A 25,745-nucleotide genomic window follows, 5' to 3' on the forward strand; every position below is an offset into this window, starting at 1 on the left:
ACAAGCCATCCACAAGTCTTACGCTAAGGGCGGGAATTTATGTTTAATAAATTTTTGAAAACTTTCCCATACAGTTTAAGCATTTTAGCCAACGCGTTACAGAGGCTGCCGCTGCCGATCTCGATGTTTTCATATTGCATACTGTACATGTACAGTGTAGTTAAATGATGCACATGGTCCCACCAATTTAAAAATGCAGATTGATGCTGAGGCGTTTAAAACAAGTTATGTTTTATTGTTTTAGAATCCACTTTTTTTCTCAGAAAGTACCAGATGCCAAACAGGAAAAGTGTTCCGAGAATCATATTACATTTAACAGGCATCGTTTACAATAAAAATGAATGCTACACTGAATCAATCAAAACATCAAACCTCTAAAAGGGGCGGTTCTGTTTAAATGCTTGGGAAAATCTGTAAACAGATTTGAAACTTGTTTTGTTCGAACGTTTAACCGTGTAAACATCCCATCCTTATCCTACACACAATAGTGCAAAAAACACTAGGCAGGTCAATATACATGTAGTAACTATCACCAAGGAAGTTGTGCTGTCACAGCAAAACAAGGGCCCCAGGCTTTCATTTTTTTTTGGGGGGGGGATCAATTAACCATTCCCTTTTTGGTTAACAGTTCAATCAATCACGTGGCAGTTTTTTTCCATCCAAATAACATGCGAGGCTTTATGAACTACAACCAAGTGGTCTGTCTTGAGGAATTTCTTATGTGTCCTCAAAAGTCATGTCATGTCATTCACTTCTGGTTTTCTACTTCAACCTATTTCTGTATTCACATTGCAGCTTTTGCAGGAGAATGTTTGAGTTTTCGATCAACCCAAAGATCAATTAAACCAACTCCAGCAACATCCAGCAACTATTCAAACATAAACTGATTCATTTCCTTGTGGTCCTAACCAAAACATCAAAACAATGTGAAAATAAATTCTTAAATCTGGTCGTAATTTACCACGACATATTTAAAAACAACAAAACCTCATCCCACTGTTCACACGCTGCCTTTTTTCATTGCTGTCGCAATGACAAACTGTACAAGTGAAATTCAAACAAAGGAATTATACATCCATTTTACGAGGCCTAGCTCAGTGAAACATCTAAAAGTTCCTAAGCCATCTAAAAAACCAAACCCAACCTATCCCCAAAGAAATGTGCATGGCAAATGTGCAGTGGAAACTCAACGCCTCATCCAACTTCAGGTTCACGTGATATATTGTTTCTGATGAACTTTTCATAATTCACTGCTTTGAAGATTGTACAAGACGAAAACTTTTTACAGTACTTCATGTGCTTTTTTTTTGGGAAAATGAGAGATGCGAAAGGCATCCATTTGGCTAATCGTGTGTCTGACAAAAAAATTATCAGCAATGCACGTCACGTACTGCCGTCAATAATGAAACACATTTTAAGTTTACCACTGCGGCACAATGTATACTCTATCTACTTTGACCAGTAAGAAGAAAGGTCCCTCTTGCAGGGAAAAATGGAATCTATTCACAAACTTTCTACAAATTCCTCTGGGCCTGTTGGCTACTTATGTCCTTTTTACTTAAATCACAGGCAAAACTGGTTCCTGGGTGAATCTTACCCCCGAACTAAACTAAAGTATAGTCTGACTCGAGAGTGTTGAATTAATAAAGCATTCTCTGCCCACCAAAAGAAAGAGAAAATCAAACACGACTGAACCTTGTTGGTGGGATCAAGCTTGACCACAGCGGATCACCAACCCAGAAGCGATTTAATCCACTTTCACTACGCTGTAGATTTTGCTGACGAACCAGAAACAGGAAAAGAAGCCCACAGCTCCTGCAAGAACACATGGAACAGGAGGAGGAAATGTTCAGCCTGTTTTGCTACATGTACATCCTTCCAATACACTTCCATATTTCCCTCTTGAACACTGCCGTATACTTTGAAACACCGCTGCCGAGGAGGTCGGCAGCGGGCTGCAAGGCCGGCAAGGCCAAGCTAGCACTATAAAGCCAACACTACAATGCCCAACCCCTTCCCTTTTGTTCAGGGAACCCTGCTGAACCAGACAAAAACCAACAACAGGAAACGGGTGAAGCCTGCTGAGCCCAACAGAATCCAACAGCTTGAACATAAGGCTTTCCGTTTGCGTCGATAAAAACCCACAGAATGTGACCACTCTTGGATATTGTTGGGTTTAGTGTGGTTAAGGTAAACAATCAAATGGTACCCTCCAATTCACTCCATTTGCGGATACGGTAAAAGGTATGGTGAAGCCAGACGGAATGAATGATGGCTTGATAAAACAAGTTGGGTCGGCTGCACGATGTACTCTCAATGAGACTGTCAGGTTTTAATACCTGGAACGCTAGAAAATGTAGGGCCAATTGCATGTAGTCCTGGGCTGCAATGCAGGTAGAATTGGGGGAAAAAACACTCACCGGTGAACAAGAAGAACAAGAGGACCATGATGGTAGTGTAGCCGAAGTACAAGATGGTGCTGGTCGTTCCCTGGATGGTCAACTTGGACACGAAGTAGTGCAGACAGTAGATGAACAGGTAGACGGCAGTGAAGCCACTGGTCAGGAAAGAGCGCCACCACCAGTGATAGTCCTGTAGGGGAGAGAACGCACGTTACTTGAATCTGCCCTTAAGCACTTGAGTCTGAATGACAGTGGCCTCTGATAGACCACCCCCCCCACCGACTTACAAAACAGCTCTCAAATAATGGGTTGGATAAGAGCCAGCTCTGAGTTCGAAACCTTTGACCCTAAAAGAGCAGAGGGGGGCAGCATCCTCCCCCCAGCCCCGACATTTTTTCCAATATCACCACAGTGCATTTTTTCCAGGAGTTGAGCATTTAGGAGTTTTAGAGTAATTCTTTGCAGTCATTTTGATACCAGTTTTGCAAAAATTGAACTGTTCTTGCGCTGCGTGCATTTTTCCAAAACAGGTCAGCAAAATATGTATACTTTTTCCACAGTGATGCTCAATGCATATGGGCCGGCAAACGTGGAGACTTGAATTTCAAATAACTGCAACAACAATCTTTGTAATGATAAGGAGTGCTTTTACATACATGTACATGCAAAGTTTAGAAAAAAATCAAGTGTGGCGCAGCTGAGTTCTAAGAGGGGGCAGAATCCCCCACCTCAGCTGTGAGATGGGCCAAAGTAACCCGGCTCTTTTAGGGTTAAAAGATTCTCGGACAATGTTAGGTAATGGCAACCCTACACATTTTCATTAGGGTGCAAACCCTGAGAGATGCATCAGTGCAATAACATGAGTTGCTCTTTCTAGTGCATACTGCAACACAATATGGGCGTTACCCAAGAGTTTGCAACACGTTGACCAATCACACTGCGCAAAATCTGTCAAAACAATGCACGTTTCGAAAGGGTTGAAAGATTTTGTGCCTAGTGATTGGTCAGCATGTTGCAAACTCTTGGAGGCACACTGTTGTAGAACTCCCATGTTACTGAAAACAAAGACTCAAGACTCATTTTCATGGACCAGATAACAAATATCAGTACTGGTATTTTCATCCTACATGTGCATGTAAACCCTAAACATCTCTGATAAGGTCTGCAAACTTGGGTAAACAATGGAACCTGCCCACTCAGTCTACTTTTGGTCTGCAAGGTCAAAGACTAAACTTTCAGTTCCTCTGCCGCAGTGCTGAGTCCTTCCATAAATCCCTTTACAAGCCCAGCCAAATGCATGTGCACATCAAGCTGAAGATTGGGTGGTGCCACCACAGTTAGGGTATCCAATCGGATTAGTCTACAAAAAATGTGCTTATACAATGACACATGGTGTACTCGCACATTACATTTAAAAGTACATCATCTGGAATATACACCAAATTATTTCAATATCCCCAACAAATAAACACATGAATTCAACATGTCTGCACCCAGGAGGCATGACAGCTACTCCAGGGAATGACTAGTAAGTATTCGAGTTCTTATGTAGCTCTGTGATTTCTCAGCATTTCTCTACACTAGGAGCAACTCACCTCCGCACACAGGTGGAAATAGCACAGCAGGATGGTGGCCTCCGAACAGGTGATCACCAGGATGATGGCCACAAAGAATAAGAAACCAAACATATAGTAGAACTGATGGGACCTGAAGGAGGGAAGCAAATCACCACAGATGACAGCAGTGGCTCAACTACTCAACTACTTCCCCTATGGCTGACCTGATGTCTACGGGAGTGGATGACAGCAGTCATCAAGAAAAATCTTGAAAAGGACCCGGCATCTTGTCTTGCTCAAGAAAAATCTACCCGGCAGCAAGTGGTTAATATCTTTTTACAAACAATTGCATACATTCAAGTTTATTATTCAGATTTCGAGGGCACGCACTGCTACTCACCAGATGCTGTTGAGGATGAAGAACAGCTGGATGAAGATGCAGCCAAAGGGCAAGACTCCGCCCATCACGATGCCGGGAAGGGGGCGGGTGTAGAACGACTGTTCAGGGATCTGACGGGGAATCTGATTGGTGCGCACAGGGAACTCAATCGGCTGCAGAAAAAAAGAAGCGAGCCAATCAGGTCGAATGTATCAAATGAAATAACGTTCCAGTGGCAAACTCCCGTTCAGGCGTGAGGTCAAAATACAAACGCTTTTGAAAGCGTTTAACGCTTTGTAAACGCTAAGCCCCACCGACGGTCAACATCGAACAGACGAACGCTTCGGCAAGGCTCGCTAAACCGTTGCGGTCGAGTACACCGGGCACTCTGCAGCTTCCAGTAAACAATGGACAGCTCATCGCACAACCGCATCATAATAGACTTCTGCGGTCTGGTGGATGAGTCATAACAATAGCTCTTTACTTTGCAGCCTCGCAGGAGGATTTAGATCGGCAGACTGTTTTAATTTCCTGATAAAACATGTGCATTGAGTACTTGTGTTGCGCTGTCGGTTTCCAGACCAGTCTTGTCAGGACTCGATACCCTGTAATCTTGATATTTTGTCTCAGTATCGTGAGTCAAATACACACCTAACTGTATACCTGCAAAATCGATTATACTAACTCGAAATAGTATTTACCTGAATCATACATGACGTAGTGTTCTGTTCGCCAACATGTAGTTATAGATCAAACCTCCTTTTTTTGACCGTGTGCAAAAGCTGGGACTGAGCATTGCGCACTAGCAGGTTTTCATGTGTAGGATCGAGGAAGACACATACGCGACCTACGCGCATTCCACTTCGCGGCTGCATCTGCATGCACGATTTAAGGATACACGTTTGTCCTTGAAGTCAGGAGTACATACATGCACGTTGCAATATGTTTTATACGTACAATTCTTTTGTACTCTTTGTATACTTTTTGGCTGCACAAAATTCATGTTGGAAAACAAACATGTCGGGTTTTATACTCTGGTGTTTGACTTTATTATTAAACTTTAATGCACAGTACATTAAAACAATAAACTCAATTCAATCTAGTGCTGCAGGCGAACTGCCGAACCGAGGCGAAAATCATCAAACAAGGCACTTTCAAACCGAACCAATCTGTTCGGTTTGGATGTACGGCTTTAAGAAGGCATTTCACTTATGGCACACGGGAATACAGACAAGAAAACTTTGTAAAAAACAAACACAATGAAAAATGGATAACGAGTTGTACAGCGTGGTCCACACGTGCGTGAACATACCGAAACTTACAACCCCCCGCATCATGAGATGGTTGTAAAAAGCATGTGGTGAGAATCACTCAGAAATCAACCAAGAACATGCAACGTATGGCATTGTTGCTGCATAACATTTTTAAATTCTCCCTACATCCCATCGTGCTCATGTATATTCAGATTTATTATTATTATTATTATACTTGCCAATCTCCGATAGCTGCACCCATACGTTCCATACTAGGGTAATGACGTTCCATATTAGGCCAATTGTCTCATAAATGATTGTGCAAAACAAATTTTGATTGGATACTGATCACAGTCGGACTTGTGCTCGATCCAAGGCATCCCCGGATGAAAATTTTACCAAGCAGTTCAGTGCACGCTGTGCTTCAGCGCAGCATGCGAGGAAGTTTTTGTTCACGCGGTGGCCTAACTTGCCTTACATTTGACCATTAAGTGTTTGATCGTAGTGCGAATGCGTTGTAGTGGAATTTCGCCAGATCTCAAAAAACAAAATGCTGTTATCCCTCCAAAAGAGGCTGATGGAAAATCGCCCCCTTGGTCAAGTGCACGCCGTTCTTGGAAAGGTTCCTCCTCAAATATCCAACGAAAGCCATTTTCCTAGTTGAATCTATTTCGCCAAAATAACCAAAAACACAATTCGCTCGAAATTTGTTTTTTAATCTTGTATTCTGTACTGAAGGAGAGAAGTCTTATTTGAGCAGGCTGTTTTTTCTATTTGCACATATTTTACTATTGTTTTGTTGAGTCAAGCGTGGTCCGAACACAACCATCTCTGGTTGGCAAAACACGGTCAGAAACTGTCACCCCTCCAGCGGTAACTTTATATGGAATGTACTCGTAAACAAACTCTTGGGAAACAGTTCAGAAAAAAAATGTATTCAAATCAAAGTTGCTCGTGGATAGGGAGAGATGGGACTATATAGGCCTATGCGGCACGATCCTAGCAAACCTTTCGATGTCTCACTGTGCATTGTACGTGTACATGTCCGACCCCCAACCGATCCGAAGTTCGGCACAAATTTTCCAAGCCTCGTCTGAATCGAACCAAACCTTGACACATACTTGCAGCGCTATTTGATGCAGAGTTTGACTATTTTTATTACCTTCAAAGAATATGGTACACCTGACTGAAGTCCAAAATAAATTCATAGTGTGTCTATGTGGATATTTCCTTTCAGAGACGATAGATCAGTTGGTAAAATGAGGCAACCGTGTCTGGCATTTCCCGTCACTCCCGTATAAACATATTTATTTTCCAGTCTAAAAAATGCTGAAAGACGAACAATGATATTGTGGCGATGTCTTTTCGTCATGAAGTACCCACCCAAAACATTTCCGAAGCTAGAGAAATGTCTGTAGCCTAGAATGCAGTTGATTTTGCATCTCTATCACAAGGTGTTAACCACTAATCCTTACGGCCAGCCAAGGAGGGCTGACCGGACCCACTGAAATTCTCCTTGAATGGGATCTATTGTTCACAACTACGGCTGTGTGAGTCACAAACTCCATTGTTGTCAGGGTTGCTTGTGAAGATAGACAGTCCAGGCAGACGACTCTTTTCAAACCGTTGAACTGTCCCACACCAAAACACGAACGGAACGGAATGAAGGGGGATTAACACCAACTGTTGAACTGTTTCTAAACCGTTTGTATTTTGACCTCACGCCTTATTCAGTTGGACTCATTTTTTCTAAGAAGAGAAAAACGCTCACCCTCTTCTTGAAGCCAAAGTAAGCCCCCAGGAACACCAGGGGCACAGAGATGCCGAACCACAAGGCTAGTAGAGCCACCAGTGTGGAGAATGGTATGGCCGCCGAGCTGTGCTTGGTCCAGAGCAGGAGGTTCAAGATGAAGAAGATGCCAAAGACGATGCCCGGGATCAGGAAGCAGGTCAACAGCAGGTTGGACTTCCACTTCTCACCGCCGAAGGCTGATCCAGGAAGGAAACGGGATCGGAAAAAAGAGAAAAAAAAAGGGGAGGGGAAGAGGGGAAAGTGACAGTAATGGTGCATCTCATAATTATTAAATGTTTCCTCAGTTTGGGAAAGTTCCAGTTGGAATGCAGTGAATTCCCAGTGAACATCATCAATATTCAATGTCAACAGAATGATTCTCAAAGTGGGAAGGGGGTAGTTGTGAGCCCAATCAGGCATCAACCAATGATAGACCAATCCATTAAGCCCCATCCCCAAGCTGGGATTCTGAGGCTGGTTGGTGTCAGGATAACTAACCAACTGCATCTTCTTACACTTCTGCTGAGTTTCTGGCTACAATAAGGTGGAGTATACAGGGCAAAGAACTCTAAGACTTTCCTAGGCAAACCAAAGCCAATTTCATATATCAGAGCAGGTGTTTTTCTGTATAGAGTGCAGACTGAGATCCACAGGGCATACTCACTCTTGTACATCCTGGCTGAGATGTAGCCCGCCGGTGTGCCAAGACTGACAAAGAGGACGATGACACACGTCATGAGGGAACCACGGTTGGCCGGGGACAGGAACCCAAGGCAGGCAAACACTATGTAATGGACAGACAGAAACAGCGACAAATTCATTATGTCAGAATAGTATAAATTACACACTCTTTGTGAGGGTTTTGAGGCAAATTTGTAGAATGAAGGTTCAAAACCAGGTCATGGGATTGCAACCTCACACCGGTGAATGGAATTCTTGTTACCTACCCAAAGTGATGAAGGTCATGCAGAATATCTGTGACCCTGACCCCAGCAGCACTGACAGCAGCATGCCCTTGCGTGGTGCTCGGAAGACGTCCCCATGCACCAGCTTCCAGCCAAACTCCTCTTGGGCCTCCTCCTGAGTTGAACAACGGTCATATTAATGGCGGTTAGACTTCGTGCATATTATCTTCAAGCCCGAAATGGTGGCAAATGAGAAACCAATATTGGTTGAGGACAGGGAGGCCTTGAAAAGGGGGCCTACTATCTTCAGTGTCCCAAGCACAATCTTCTTTGAAACTTGGTATGAACGTAAAGATATTCACTTTGAAGTTTCAATTTAACCACTTGCTGCTGGGTGCCTTTGGAAATGCAGTGTCTAAAACTGGGCAATTTTCAATATCTTCGGTTTTCAAAAATCTTCAAAAATTCATATCTATTTTTTTTCCCCGAAGGCTTAATCCCATCGAGTGACTGTCTGGTGGCTACTCTAATCTGACAGAGAACATCTATTGATGCCCGGGTATTTCAGCCAAGCCTGCCGCCTTGTAAAAAGAGCCCAGATTGTGTGGTGTAACATAAGTGTCTTTTTGTTCCCGAAACTGGCACAGTGCACGGCTGGCGTCTTTTCAATACGGGCCAGATTAGCGTGCAGCGGCACTGAACATGTACATGTATCGCCCATCACTGGAGTGCTGGAGCGCTTTTGTCCCCAGTGGTAATCTGCTTGAGCTGAATGCCACAAACAGTGGTATCATCTTTCAAAACAATGACGAATTTCCTCCGCTATTAACATCTGAAAAAATGTTGGCAATTCCCAGCAGCTTGGTCTTTTGTTCTGAGTATGATATTTTGTTACAAGGCCAAGCTCTTTCATCCAATTTCGGGCACTCGGGCTATGCGTCCAAACCCAAGGTACCCAAAATGGGCTCCCTGGCAGCAAGTGGTTAATCTGATGTACATGTAGCATTCTGTTGCTACGGTCATTTATGATTTGCCTCTTCAAGTGTGCTGGCCAGCGTCCATTGGGCACAATTTCTCACTGACCTGTCTCAGAAATATGACAGTAAAAGACAGCACTGAAAAAACACCCGTAGGTTTGACACACACACAAATGCATTGGGGCAATAGTGGAGCAAATGTCACAGGAAATCTGCTCCCAGTTCTTTTAGGAATTCCTATTACTTTCTGTTTTGCACTGTTGTACCGGTAATGACAACATTCTAAAAGAATTACTTCAGAGTTCCCCCCCAAAAAAGACCCCCACATGTGCCCAGGTATTGTGACTGTACACAAACTTGTAATTATACAAATGGGTCTTTCTATAAATTAAGGTTCCAATTTTTTTTTTATATCCCTGTCACATTCGACATATGTTTTGTAAGTTCAAAACACATTCTCTAATTTCCAAAAGTGATGAAGTAATGCAATTAACCTGCACGACAAATCGATAATAGTTTGAAATCAATTTCAGTGACATTTCTATGTCAGATGACACAGGTCAGGTGTAACAGGGACACAAAACTGTCACAATGTCACCCCGAATTTATCAAATGACCCAAACACAAGGCAGTGGCACACAGGGACTTAGACAGGTGAGTAGTTCAGGTTTCAAGTTCATTTTCCATACCATATATAAGTTACATGTATACATGTAATATAGAAGTTAAATGCGACTTGGGGGGGCTTTTACGAATGCAAATGTGGGGAATTTCATGTCTGTTCAACTTACCGTGTCCATCTGGTTGTAGCGAGCGATGTCCTTGTGCAGTGTGCGCAGCATGATCATGGCCACCATACCAGAGAGGAACAGGACGATCACCAGCGAGTTCATGATACTGTGGCAAGGGGAAAGCACAATCAGACAATTATATCTGTGGGTATGAAGAACATACAATAGGAATGCTGCCTCCGACATCATCTGCAGAATTACCACAAATTCATATCTGTGATCCATTTCTGTGTAAAGTATGGCCTTCCTGTACAGAACAAAATGGAGTGTCAAATGGCCTCTGGTGTTTTCTCACAATTTGTCATTGATATGAATACCTTTGAAAAAAGCATTAAAGTACTGCAAAGGTACGCCTTGAAAAGCTGAAGATGGATTAAAAATTTATTCATTTCACTTTAAACGGGAATTCTGCACAGAACAAAATGAGACTGTTTATATTTAGAGCATATAAACTTCCGTCTGGAACCCTAAGAAATTTTATAGCACCATCTAGCAAGTGGGCATTCTCGTTCAGTGTGGCGTCATGGATTGACTGGGATGCTTGAGACTTCGAGTGCTTCCATGTACGCAATGCCTTCGATTCTTCTAGTGGGGTGGTATTGTTATTGTGGTAAGTCAGCATCATATAACAGGCATACATGTATATGAGGGCATGCAGTATAGCTTCTCATGAACAGTTTCCATAACTGATCATTGTTGTAAATCAGCCGTAACAGTCCTAATCAAATATCTGGAAGATGGAGGACTACGGGAATTACTCCAGAGTTTTCTAAATTCCCCCCTCCACAGAGGGAGGGACGGGGAATTGGCTTAAAGAGTGATCTCCTTACCTGAACCACTGGATGTTGGAGTGAGGCATAGATTCCAAGATGTAGTCCCACCTAGACGCCCATCGTGTTGTGGAGTTGGACTGAGGAAGGAGTGAAAATGGACAGTGACTTGCTGTGGAATGGTTAACTCTAAGAAAGCTACGAGGGGGCCCTAAACATTTTCTTCCAATGTCGCACCAATGCTTATTTTTCATGACCCACGCTTTAAGGACTTTTTTCAGGAACTCTTTGTGGTCATTTCAACACCATTTTTTGTGAAACTTGAGCCTGCTGTTCTCACGCAGCGTCGATCTGTTCGAGTCAGCTGATTAATTTTGGATTTTTGCCCTGCCCGACGTGTATTATAACTCAGTGTTTGCCCCGAAGGCTTGTGAGAATAACACAAGCGTACCCGGGTGGGACTCGAACCCACGACCTGCTGCCTACTAGTGCAGACATCTTCATCACTCAGCCACCGCGCTTGCTGGTGTTAGCTGGCTGGTTCAAGTCAGATGTAGCAGCGGGTACCGTGACAAACTATTTCCAAGGATGGATTTGCACCAGGGAGATTTTACAATGTAATTAATATTGGATTTTTGCCCTGCCCAACGTGTTTAATCAGTGTTTGCCCCCAAAAGCCTTCAAACACTGAGTATACAGTGTTATAATACACATCGGGCAGGGTAAAATCCCACATTAATTAACATCTCCCTGGCACAAATCCACAACTGTAGCCTTGAACTTCAAAAGACTGTCACAACAAACGCCACACTTCAGGTTGAGTTGAAACTTCACATTTATAGTGACAAGGAATGCATTAACAAGTTTTGAAAAAAATGAAGCAGGCATGGGACAGCAGAGTTCTTGCAGGGGCTGACACGATATCGTCCAAAATAACACTACTCATCTAGGGTGGAAGTTCATTTGTAAACAACTCTCAGCTGTTGCAGTGTTAATTTCTCCCCTTGTAAATAGAAAACCTCCTCGATAAAAAAACCTACAGCCAGGTTATTTGCTGGCACTGCGTGAGGTTCAAAAACAGAATGCATAACTCTGCTCACAGGTGGCTTGGATGTTAGGCCCACATGAAAAGTGCTGAACGGACTTCAGGGAGTAATGTGATCAAGAACAGCTTACCACAAAGTGAATGGCATAGCTGTAGCTGACAGAGATGGATTCCTTCAGTTCAGCCGGGATGGCCATGGGAAACCCGGTTTGACTCTCGCTTGGGGTGATCTGGCATTTCCCACCAGTTTTCTTGTGGTTGAGGCTGACAAAAAAATTGAATAATCAGATAGATGAAAGACAAAACAGTAACTGAATCTGACATGATACAACACTTGCAAGAAAAGTCTCAGGGGATACGCTGGATGTTCTTATGCCTTGTGAATTTCAAAGAGCTTTTGTTTGTGCCTGTTTTTGTGTTTTTGCTTTTCCTTTTGGAATAGGAACCAGCGTAATCTTTCCTGCATGTCACATCTGATTTTTAGCTGTAACTCAAGGATAATTTGATTTCATTTTGTGATTCTACCTCGCAGTGAGGACTGCCTGAAATGTGAAACATGAAAGGTGATTGACATATAAAAAAAATACATAACTATTCATTTTTGTGTTGTGTTTTCACCTTTTTGTGCATACATATGTAAGTTTTGGCCCCAAATCCTCATACCAAAACATTTCTGGGGCGGGCTGTGACACAAATTTTTAATATAGACCCTAGTTCGGAATGGGTGCATGCATCTGACTGAAAATCGCTATACCGAACGACTGCTATATCGAACATTGTGCATTTTCTTTATAACAACATTCCACTATATACATGTACATGTATGCAATGAGTTCTATGGAGAATCTATGCAATGCTTTCCATCTTACTTTAACCTTTGAAAATACATGTACACTACTGTTCTTCAACTGTCCTTATTTTCAATTTGTGTTTCTTAAATACAGGTAGCTTTGGCATCCTTTTTATTGTTATGCTGAGGCAAATTTGTAATGTCCTCTCAGGGAGAGATTCTCTATGTTACTTTTAGTGCACAAAAACTGATAGGATTATTGATATTTTGCTGTCCATAACCCTAACACCCCCTAACCAGTCAAACTTAAAGGTGTTTGAATTCGTGGAATTAGGTTCTGGGAACTTGCTATAATATGGAGTTGGATTTTGACCTTATAGGTACTGTGGGCCTGCACATACCCTGTTGAGTTTTGACTCAACGGGTACGGTGGCCCTCTCACTTTTTACCATCAAGAATTTCAAATGAGTACTGTATTTTTAAAGATTATGTAATGATAGAAAGCTTCCCACTGAAATGATAAGTATGTAATATGTAAAAAATTATCATAAGAAGGACAATCTTCCTTGTTTCTGACCACAATGATCCCAGCAGCCGGGGATGGATATGCAACATGATGGTGTGTGAGTTTGTTTGAATAGGTACTGCCTGTCAATACTCTTTGTACTGTGCAACGGGCCTGCTGTATCCAATCAAACAAAATCACACAGATATCCCTGTTGGACTCTGGATGATTGGGTACTGTTGCAGCAAGAGTACTGTTGGAGTCTGTGTGATTGGGTACTTTTGCAGCAAGAGTACTGTTGGCGTCTGTGTGATTGGGTACTGTAAGTTAGGAGTTTTGATTTCAAGGTGTTGGAGTTTGGTTTGGGACAGATACCAACAGCAGCCCTTGGACATTTAGGGTTAATGTCCTCTTAGGCAATTCAAGATTGTATACATGTACGAGCATGGTAACAAGCCACAAATGTTTTACAGGGTTCCTGCACCTACATGTACAGTAAAGGACAATTAAATTCCAGGACTTTTCCAAGACTTTTCCATGACCAAATTATAAAAGTCCACGACCTAATAATGCAATTTCTTGAACTATTCAGACTTTTAAAGTTGCAAATAAAAATGCATTTATTTCTGACAATAGAAATCATACAGTGTTTGAACAATTCCATGACTTTTCCATGAGTTTATTCATATTTTCCAAACTTCCCTGCCTTTTCGAGGCCTGGAAAATGAAAACAACTTCCCATGACTTTTTTATGACTTTCCAGGCTGCAGGAACCCTGTATCAATGTGCAAATGTTGGGTTCTCAATGTGTACAGAAAAGCACAAGGCGAACAGCACCCTCCCTCAAAGACCAGTAAAATATGGGCATTTTTAAATGTGCAACCAAAAAAATTCATTTTTGTTCAACACAATCAAGTGCAAACGGATGTCAAGGACCGGTAATTTTCACATTCGGCAAGCGCTAGTCTTTCTTTCCACTCCCTACCTGTACGGCTCAATTTTGATGGAGACAATACGAGCAAACTCTGGGTTCTCAGCCATGGTGTGATACGTGATGGTGAAGTTGATGTGGTTGAACAAATAGTAGGTATCTTTCTGGTCGAAGCTGGCCTGCAACACGTACATCAAACAAATAATAGATGGGTCAGGGTCTGCTAAGAAACAGGGGTTGACCCATTTGTGACAATACGGTCACGGATAGTGTTAATCTTGAACTGCTATAAAAAGACAACCTTTGTAGCATTTCATCAGACACTTTGATTTGTCTGTATGTCGTTCATAGATGATCTTCTTACTGAGAAAACTGAATGTCTAGATTTAATGTGACACTGCGACTTATGTGGACATGAAACGATTCAAGTAGACACACATATCAACCACTTCCTGCCGGGGGATTCCGGATCCGGACACGTATGCTTTGTATTCGTGGCCGGGGTCTCCGAACTCGGACAAAAGGAACAGGGCCTTGTAACAAAAGACTGTACTCAGAACAAAAGACCAGGCTGCTGGGCATTACCGATATTTTTTCACTCTCAACGGTGGAGATAATCCAGCCTTATTTTGAAACAGTATACCATGGTTTGCGGAATAGAGCGAGCAGATTGCCATTGGGGACAAAAGCGCTCCACCACCGCAGCGATGAGCCACACAGCACCGCTGCATGCTAATCTGGCCCCTATTGAAAAGAGGTCAGCGGCACACTGAGCCAGGTTTGTGAACAAAAGAAACTTACATAACACCGCACAATCTTGTCTCTTTTTTGCAGGCCTGGCTGAATACATGTACTCAGGCATCAATTGATTTTGTCTGTCAGACTAGAGTCCTTCAGTCTTCACGTGTTTGTAAGTGTCCAGTGAATGAAGATAGGAATTTTTAAAGAATTTTGAAAACAGACAAAAATTATAATTATCCCGGACCAGCATCATCAACATTGATAACTGCCCCCAGCAGCAAGTGGTTAACTCTTGCTGCCAGGTGTAATTTGAAGTTGCATGACATAAAACCAGGAGATTTTCAAGATTTTCCATTTTCAAAATTCTTTAAAAAATCGTGACTTGATTTACTGGATGTTTACACCCACAGGAACGACTGTTCGGTGGCTACTCTAATCTAACAGACAACATCTATTGATGTCAAAGTATTTCAGCCAGGCCTGCCGCCTTGTAAAAAGAGCCCAGATTGTGCGGTGTTATATATACATGTACATATAAGTTTTTTTTATTCCCCAAACTGGTACAGTGCGCGGCTGGTGTCTTTTCAATAGGGGCCAGATTAGCGTGCAGCAGTATTGTATCGTTTATCACTGGAGCACTCGAACACCTTTGCTCCCGGTGGTAATCCGCTCACAAACATTTTTATAATCTTTCAAAACAATGATGGATTTCCTCCTCTATTGACAACTGAACAAATGTTAGCAATTACCAGCAGCTCAGCCTTTTGTTCCGATTACAGTCTTCTGTTACAAGGCCTAGCTCTTTTGTCCGGTTTCAGACTCCCCGGCTTCATGTATAAAGCCTGTTTGCCTGAAACCGGGCTCCTCAGCAGAAGGTGGTTAAGGGTATTCAAATTTAGATTACAGTCATTTAAACACCATCACCATCGGGTAGTTAAAATTGTTCTGTATTCTTTATATTCACTTGAGGAAAGTACCGCCTCATATTTTTTGATAGAGTTAGCACAGTTTGAGGTGATCTTCTATGCTAGTCAGAATCCTTTGAAGCCTTCCGTGTGCTTCACATTGACTAAGAGGTCTGATAATTCTACAAACGGAAATGTTTGAAATGTTCAAACCCTTTGAAAACCCTTCAGTGTTAGGGTTTCAAAGGGTGAAATTGACGCTGTCAACAATTTACAGCTCGGAGTACATGTACATGTAGATGGGCTTTTGATCATGGATACTCACATCGATAACGCAGGCATCTTTGTGCACGCCCTGCTTGTCAACATAGCAACCGACCGGGAACCCTGGGGAGCAATACTTCTGGTCTCCCTCCACTTGATAGCACCAGGTCACCGGCATGTTGTCAATAATCCTAAAAACAAGCAATAAGCAAATCAACTTTTACCACCTTTGAAAAATGCTTACAGCCACTGTGACATACTGTATATGACTGCATGTAGAGAGGCTGATAAAAAAAATCGCATTGCATACATACACATGTGTGTAGGTGCTAGATGTAAACGACCGAACACATTGCACAGTATTCAACGGCCATGCACCGGTACAACGCACTCAAGCCGATGTCCCATAAAATCTTTACCCTCATCATGCTCGTACTCGTAGTCCATTCATGGACACTGCCTACTGCATGCAAATCTACATATGTAAAGATGCCTCAAAGTGCAATCTGACGCTTCTTGTGTGAGGAGCACAATGATACGCTACACCATTCACTATGTTCAAAGCGCTTGCAGCATCGACCCCATTCCTTCATCAACGTGGCAGTTGTGGCAGTATATGATGAAAGCACCTGCGACAGGAACGATATTACTCATGTGACGTCGTGTCACAAGGGGAATTGGGCGACACTTCGGTTTTCACTTCGACACTAGTCCCCATCACCTATTCACTTTAAGATACTACATGTACATGTACATGTAGTTGACAGGGCCATCGCGGAACCAGTCTATGTGTAATGTGCGCCATGTGCTGCAACCTGGTATGACAGAAAAACTACAATCAAAGGTTCTTTTTTAAGCCAATCATGTCAGCGGGCAGCGGGGAGGAAAAGCCAAAAGTAATTGAAAAGGCCACCTTTGAAGTAAAGTCACATGTGGAGTTATCTCAAGTCAAATTTCACTGAAGTTCAACTACATTTTACCACAAGTGTGACTTTTTCAGAACAAGTCATGTACAACTGGCTGTCTGCCCGGTTAACTCTTCTTTTAGTTTACAAGTACCCCAGTATTATATGTACTACATGTGTATTTTATTATGTCAACGTTTTGTCCTACTTCGTATTTACTTGTTTATTTTTTGTTAGCGTCATTTGTTTCAACTGTTCTCAGATGGTTACTAGATCCAGGAATTTACTCTACCGGTACACATACATGTATGTCAATATAATCATATTACATGAAAGAAGCAGAATCATTGATTTTGCCAATGTGTTAATGTGCTCATATCAATGTGTTTGTGTCTGACATGTGGAGTGACTTATGCATGAGAAAAAGCAGTGGTCATTTAACAAAATTTTGCAAAAAGCCCACTGAATCAGTCTCATTTTGCCAGTAAAAGAAAGCAACTGAAAAGCTCAGGAAATGCTCCCGAATGCACAAGAGAGCATGTAAGGTTCAAAATTTCCGGGGCCATTAAGCAACCCTGAACCCCACGCCATGGCTTCGCAATTGTCAGTGAACCATGACAAATGCCCCACACATTTTGGAAAATCCTGGGGAGAACCCCGTTTACATGTATGTACATTACCAGTATGCCTATTATATTAACATTTGAGACAGTCCCCATACGTGTGTATGTACATGTACATTTACGGTAGCTGTATATGAATACAACAAAGCAGTTGTAAACAAATCAAGTGAACCGGAACATTTTTAACCATTCCTTATCCGCATCCATTGCCGCATTTCACTCCACTACAACTTCAATGCATCCTCTCCCATAGGGACTCAATGCACAGAAAATGTGCACAATGAACAGCGCCTCAGTAGGACTAATGATTGGGAAACCATTTGGCAAAGGAATGCAAGCAAAATTTCAGAACTTGAAAAGGCTAGCCTGTTTCAGTTCTCCACTTTTAAATGGGAATAATAGATAGAAAGATTCGCAAAATACTGGTACTTTTCAGAAATTAAACCTTAACCATTAACAGAGCATCGTACCAGAATAATTCTTAGGGGAAAATACTCAATGGAATTGACAAATATAACAGTTCTCTCAAAATGTACAGATTTCTTGGGATTTCACACAACCAAATTGCAAACATTGCAAAGCATTTTTACAATCCAACACTGCCACATTTCGACCGGTCACTTTTCTTGGGTCATCACGGAAAAAGTAATAATATGATCCCTTTATGTAAATGAGCATACACTGTGACAAATTTCATAAACGATAATTTCACATTTCAGAAAAGAAGGACATTGTATCAGGTTGATATAACCTTATTCAATCGATTTCTGACTAACCCACGTTGAAACAGCCACTCATGTGTACATGTACATGGAAATGAAAGCAGAGTTTTTTAAAACTGACTATTAAAGGGCAAAACAATCACCCTTGCTGGATATACAAACTGAAATCCACTGAAAAAGCACAATGCAAATCCATGTATAAAGTACATGTACATGAGCAGCTTTGTACAGCACAATTTTGCACATCATAATGTGTACACACTTTACATACATGTACATGTACATGTCCATGTCTGCATGCACATGTACATGTAGATACATGTACATGTACATGTATGTACATGTACATTTCAAAAACGTGGAGGCTACATGTACATGTACACCGTACACGTGTACACTTTCCAGAGGATCACCTGTATGAAATCGCCTGATCAATACTTCAAAAGCATGTATTTGTTCTTAAAGGCACACAGATGTTTGTGCACAACAGGTGGTAAAATGGCAAAATGGCTCTAAATGCTGGACTGCTTGGCCTGAACGTGTACTGGTACATGTACACTGTACCTATGACATACCGGGTTTGTAATGCATACGGTAGAAAGTGTACATGTACTTGCATGTGCATGTACATGTACATATACACACGAGTGCTTGCGCACTGCACCATCATGGAAGGAAGGCTACTGTTTGCGTGTGATTTGAATGAATAGACACTTTGTACTTTCATAATCATTCAATTCACATTGTGAAAGCACCCTATACGTGTAGCAGTGAAAAACTTCATAATCTGCTTCCTAACAGCACAACATCTACATGTACATAAATTTCGTGGCTGCAAAACCCAAGTCTGAATTAAACAGAATAGCGTACCAGGAATGTTCTGCTACATGTACCGCACGAAGCAAGGCTTGTCAAGCTAAAAGGTTTCTGCAGGCCTTAACCACAACATTTTGACTGACAAAGTCAGTTTTACTCGCAAAGAACCAATGCTGCCCTGGTCTGTGGGTACTGGATTACCTACATGTACATGTAGCATGTAAAGATGGCCATGTAGACTGGCCACGGTGTGCATCCATGTGGGCAGATACAAAATCAGTGAATCAGAAGCAGTGGATTTGGGCCTTAAAATAAATTCAGGAAAATGCAAAATACAAACAAGAACAAAAGTTCAGCTTTCGCGGCTTTACTTGAAAAATCGTCAGGGGTTTGATCATTTCAATGTTTGCACGGTGTAATGAAAATCTTAACAGCACATTAGCAGACACAGTGATGGCTATGTCAGACGTGTTTTCTCGGATTTCGCTCGATGTGAAGGGCATCACAGCCAACTTGGCCATTCGGAGGGCACTGAGTATCGCAGCAATGCCCACTCATGGGCACTGTTAGGGAGAAGGCCTGTCTCTGTGTGTAATGGAATGATCCTGCATACAAATGTTCTGCTACACCACATGTACCCAGCTTCTGAAATATTCCCCAATGTCTACTGAACTTTTTTAATTGCATTCTACGTGTTCGTATTTTCTTTGTTCTATACTGAAAAATTAATCACTTAATGCAATACAAGGACAACATGCAATTGTACATGTACATGTACACAGGTTAAAAAGGGAACCTCAGGGTACACACAGACGCGACCCTGCATATTGTACGTGTACATATGGCTAACTATTTTGTCTGAATTTGCCCCTTACTTCCAAGTGGGTGATACTCACCAGTGCTGCTGGTAGTTCAGCAGGATGGCCTTCCGGAGGAAGTTCAACTTGTCCACTTGCTCCTTGACCTTGGGGTCATACGTCTTCTCACACACCGTTATGCAATCGTTGGATTCGCCGAAGGTGAAATTGTATGGTGATTGATCAATGCGCTCCCCGAAAACCACCTGGCCCAGGTTCTCGGCGGGACGCACGTCTGCCAATTTTGGCACCTGGCAGAAATCAAATCTGAAAGTGGAAAATAAACGCACTCATGTACATACTAACCCTTCTCACTCAATTTTCATGAATGATTACGAGTGACACACGTAATGAGTATGACCTCTGATTTTTTGTTTTTCTGAAACTGCCTTTACACTGTACAAAAGGACTATTACATGTACCGGTACATGTAGTTGCTCTCCATCAAGACCAGCCATTTGTGGACTGGGAAGGATACACATATTCACAGACAAGTAAATCAATGTTTATTACCCAGTCTGTGTCTCAACAAAACTATTCCACTGAACAATGAGATTTTTAAAATAAATCTGTGAATGCGACTGCATTCTTATACAAAGAGGGCAGGGTTTTCTGAAGTGCAGAACCATAACTTTACAAGGCACAATGTAAGTTTTACATAAGATGCATGTACGTGTATAAAATTTGCAGCTTTAAGTTGTGCTTATCCTTAATTTGCTGAGGCTAGGCGAAAAACTCTGCAAATGCAGTCAAAACTCATGATTAAAAGAAATTTACCTGTCATACTCGAAAGGGATGACACTCTCTACCGTGTCCAGCCGATTGACGTACATCTCAATTAAGCTCTAATAGGCAAAAATGAGGACATGACAACAGTTCTAATTAATCTGAATGGCATTGACCATCAACAGGGTCGCAGCTAGAAACATTGACCAGCACTGGTGTAGTATCAGTGGTACAAAATTCAGCAGCGCATGCATGTGGACTGAGTAACAACATGTATGTATGTCCATGTTTTTCGGTGAAAAAATTACTACTGTCCAGTGTTTTCTGAGGAATTTTTCCACTGTAAAAACTTCTAAACTGCCATTTACGCCCGCACAAGTGTCGCTACAAATAAATTTTGAATGGGAACTTTTGCAATCAGATGGCTGGGCCAGTTGTAGGTCACCCCATCCTATTACCGCTTTGCCCCTAATGATCACTTCGCCAATCACCCCATCTGCACTTCCACTTTGTCATTTAGAACAAAAGACCTTACCATCATTATTGGAATCTCTGATTTTCCCTTAAAAGTGAAGCCGAATTATAAATGTTTTGTCCTAGTATCAGCTCGACAAGAGGGAGCATTTGACTTTACACAGCTTGTTTAGTAAAAGTAGGAACCTATGAATGATCAATAGGGTGGTAGGCCTGGGTAAGCGTAGTCATGGGCATGGTTGGGGCAAAACGACATAAAGGAAAGTACATGTAGCTGGGGTGAACACGGTGAAGTAAAAACGGAGTAAGGGTTATGGTTTGGATTGAGCGCCATAATGTCCAGTAGCTGTGATCACTTCAAAACTGTACATCAGACACTGCGGCACTCAGGAATCAGTTGTCGGCAAGCATGTGCCAACACAGCATGCTTTTTGTGAATGGTCCGCAAGGCCGGCGCACTGTGACGTCATCTCCAGGACATTAATATACAGTTTACATCGCTGTTTGAACAAGATGGTGACTTTGAGCTCGACAACAGGAGCATTTCCAATTTGAAGTGGACATTTTCTCTTTCCTTTCCAAATGTGAGTAAACCTTACCATCATTATTGGAATTTCTGATTCTCCCTTAACCTAAGCTGGATGCATTACACAGTTTCAGGACCATGAATTTGGTGAATTTGGAAGATTTTGATTTGGGGTACGAGCTACACTGTATGGGGCAAGCGCGGACATCTGGGAGTTTCACAAAATTGCAGGTAGCAACGACACCGCTCCGATGAAAACAACTGCTACAAGTGCGCGTGTACTTACTGACCAAAGAAAACATGGTGTAACCTGAACCTCGGACTGGTTGGTACGTGTGTACATCGCCATGGTTCCTGTTTTCACCGGTGCGGTATCTACCATTTTGTGAGAATCCCAGATGTCTGTGCTGCCCCATTCTGAGCTACATGTACATGTACATGTATGTTGAGTAAATAAATTGATGGGATGGTAAGCTTATGGAAGCTACAATGTACATGTACTTGGACTCTACCATGACCATGACCAAATGTCCAAATGTTAAAAAAGCCATGTCCAAATGTTAAAAAAGGTGATTTGTAGTGTCCAAGTTACTCGGACTAGAACTAAATGATGTACATGTAGGCTAGCCCAGGTTGGACGTCGTCTACATTGCATTGCAACTAATGTCCAGGGTATAAACGTCCTCCTACAATGCAAATATTTTTTCAACATTTTTTTCTCACATTTTTATCCCAAATTCCATAAATGCTGTGTTGAAATTACTAAATTCCTCCACGGACAACATATTTTGGGGAAAAATTAGCACAACTCTCCATTTTCCATCGTGAACGACCTATGTTCGTCTAGTACACGTGCTTGCACATGCACAAAATGTACAGTAACCGAACGCCCTTTATGCATGCACAGAAGAGCTGTGGGCATCAAGAAGTGGCAGACAAGGCCGTGTCCGAAATGGACTTCCAAAGCTATGGCTAGGTCTGTTGTCTGGGCATCTCCATGCATTTCCTATAGAGCGAAGATCTTTAACTGACAGAATGTGGGCCAAGCACAGAGGCCACTTCAAACATGTGCACATATGCTACCAGATGAACATAGATCATTCACAAATTTCGTACTGTTGGACGACTTATATACCGTGGACGTTAGTCACAATGCAATGTAGATGGCGTCCAACCTAGGCTAATGTAGGCCTATCATTAGGCGGGTATCGGTCACTTGGCCCAATTTCCACTTCAGCCCATTACCACTTCGCCCCATCAATTATCGTTCATTCCGTCCTTAGTAACAGAGGCATAGGCCTAGGTGCAACAAGTACATGTAAAAACACTGACGTTTGAGTACCCATATAACGATCGGAGAATCCAACTTGCAAAGACCAAAACAATGCTTCTGATTTCCTGACTGACCCAAATTTTTTTGGTGAGACCCTAAATGTTTTACTGGCAAGTTAGAAAAAAAACGTTCTCTTCGCATTTTGTTGTCGTTGTGGTAAAAACATGTGCGCAAAGTGCTGGTTCCCGCCGCACTGCACCCATGTAAGAGAATGCGTGATGGAGTATGGCAACCCATCTATTCGTGCCGCGGCGACTGTACATGCACATACATGTACACGATCACACGCATCGAAAAAACATCGATGTTGCAAGATTTCTTCATGTTAATTCTTAGTATTTTGTCCATGTGTGTGTTTTCTGTGTTGATCAGTTTAATTTTAGGTTGTTTTGCTCGTACTCGAAGCGAGCATGTGACACTGAAATGGGGCGAAGTGACTGTAATTAGGCCTAGACAATCAAATATGACAATGCATGTCTGATCATGACCACCATGACCACTGATGCTGACGTGGCTGATGACAATACATTACACTTAAAGAAATCAAAACGTGAATCAAAGGCCTACACTGTGCACTACACACCTTACACTGACTATCCAAAGCATTCTCTGAGGTTTTGTATCTACTTTCAACATCCTTTTTGCAGAAGCTGACGGGTGCCATGCCCGGGAGGTAGAAAGCAGAGGCCCACCCAGTAAGACCAACCAACATCACGGCAACGAAGAATCCACGCATCACGTATCCACCTGCTGAAGTTCCTGACATTTTAGACCTTTTTACTGAGACAAATGAAAAATATAACCGCAACTTGATGATAATGGACAGTGACTGAAATTTTGCGTGAAAAATCACATAAAAATATCTGCACGAAATACGCTATAGCTAATAGTATAGGCCTACACAGCATGTACCGGTACACTGGTGCAAGTTGAAAGTTACAACCTAGACCTAGCCACGCTGGCAATAACGCAATGAACAGAGCGCTGGCGGTTACTCACTGTCCAGTGTATACCAAAACATGTACATGTACGATGCACGTTTTTACATGTACATGTACAGTACATGCACATCGCATGTACATGTACGTTGCGTCTTGCAACATGTACAGTGCATGTTTGTAGCTCGACGAAAGCAATGTACATCTCAGACGGTAGCTAGAAGGCGTTAAACAGCTGCGAAGCTTGTGGCAACTGAAAGTTTATAAATAACAATCATTAAAGAAAAATATCAGAAGTACTCCAGTTTCTTTCATATTGACGATACAATTTGATTCTAGTTATTTCTAGTTTTGTTAGATACATATATCCTTCCAATTATCGTTCTCTGTGCAAGTGGCAGACTAGACTGGAGACCTTTCCCTAAACCGGAGCGCTGTGATATGCTGCGCTGGCAAGTATGGTGTACTCTTTACTGTGGTGTTCTATTCCCGCCAAATTAGCGTGGCGTCGTGCCATCGCCCCAACGGCACGACGCGACGGCACGACGCGCCGGCACGGTGAGACATTAACAACAAATAGCACGACACGACGGCACGACGGCACAACGCGACGAAATTAGCTTAGCATGAACTCAATGAGAAAGGAGGCGACGGCACGACGTCGTGCCGTCGCGTCGTGGCGTCGGAGGAACGGTACGACGCGACGCCAAAATGGCAGGAATAGAACACCATACATACCATTGTGCGTTGCGTCGTATGGTGTTCTATTCCCGTCGTGCCGTCGCCTCCTTTCTCATTGAGTTCATGCTAAGCTAATTTCGTCGCGTCGTGCCGTCGCGTCGTGTCGTTGGGGCGATGGCACGACGCGACGCTAATTTGGCGGGAATAGAACACCATACGATGGTACGACGCGACGGGTGACGGAAGGGCGACGTTTAGGCGGGAAAAATGAAACATGGAAAATACCTGAGACAACACGACGCGACGGGCGACGACACGACGTGACGCGACGCGTCGTGTGTGTACAAACGTAATGGCAAGAAGGCAACGGTTCGATCTGACGGCACGACGCAAGGGAGCCGTCGTGCCGTCGCGTCGCCCAGTGGTTGCGTCGCCAGGAGGGAGGCAAGGGAGAGAGAGAAATGTCTGTCGTAAATAGTACACCATACCATAGCGTCGTACGTTGTGTCGTGCATCGCGTCGCCTATTACGTCGCCTGAAGCACGACGCGACGCACGACACGACACACGACGCGACGCGTCGTGTGCTGTCGCCCTTTGCTTCATGGTGTTTATTGAGGGCGCTTTTACTGTTTTCTTTCATTTCTGTCCCCGTGGTTGCAAAGTACATGTGATTTACTCTTTAGTGTTGATTTGTTCTTGTTTTTATCTCATCCATTCCTCGATTACGAATAATTTCTGTCATGTTTTATTAAGAAAAAGAAAAAACAGCAAAAAGAAAATCGGCATATGTAGCAACTGCCCTCATATATATGCGGAAGCCCAGAATTCGTCACTCTTTAAACCCAGCCAATGATTTCTTTTTAATACCGTCGATGCAGTTCCCATTTGTGGTAGATTTGTAATCTTATAGATACCGGTTCCCCATGGTCCATCCCGGTAATTTCTAAGTAGTACTCCCAATTCCTCAGACAAATTGTCTACAACCGTATGACCGCAAGTTTGACCACGGGTTTAAGATGTTACAACCGAGCCTGCTCTATAATACCCTCAGAATATTCCGTTTTAGTCTTCCTTCAGGTCAGTCAACCTCGTTACCTTCATCAGCACCACACTTTCAATGATGTTAGTCGATGTTT

At 42.6% G+C, this 25,745-nt stretch overlaps 1 protein-coding gene across 4 annotated transcripts; it reads right to left on the bottom strand.

Moving 5' to 3' along the window:
- Positions 1–595: 595 nt before the first annotated feature.
- On the bottom strand, positions 596–24,125 carry LOC110988412 (transmembrane 9 superfamily member 2-like). Of its 4 annotated transcripts, none has more exons than XM_022251864.2 (16): positions 23,988–24,125; positions 23,572–23,768; positions 20,707–20,774; positions 19,969–20,196; positions 16,068–16,197; positions 14,151–14,275; positions 12,002–12,134; positions 10,886–10,965; positions 10,056–10,161; positions 8,330–8,462; positions 8,047–8,166; positions 7,362–7,579; positions 4,359–4,510; positions 3,998–4,109; positions 2,421–2,592; positions 596–1,815 (listed from the first exon to the last, which is right to left on the bottom strand). In XM_022251864.2, the coding sequence occupies exons 1-16, from the start codon at positions 24,013–24,015 to the stop codon at positions 1,748–1,750; spliced, it is 2,070 nt and encodes a 689-aa protein (XP_022107556.2). In that variant the 5' UTR covers positions 24,016–24,125; the 3' UTR covers positions 596–1,747. The 4 variants fall into 4 exon arrangements, with proteins under 4 accessions (XP_022107556.2, XP_022107558.2, XP_022107557.2 ...); XM_022251866.2 differs by having other exon boundaries at positions 23,901–24,101; XM_022251865.2 differs by having other exon boundaries at positions 23,890–24,101.
- Positions 24,126–25,745: the final 1,620 nt, after the last annotated feature.

This window comes from Acanthaster planci, linkage group LG14 (assembly GCF_054643075.1).
Source record: "Acanthaster planci isolate LZ-2023a linkage group LG14, COTS_SCS, whole genome shotgun sequence".
Lineage (NCBI taxonomy): Eukaryota > Metazoa > Echinodermata > Asteroidea > Valvatida > Acanthasteridae > Acanthaster > Acanthaster planci.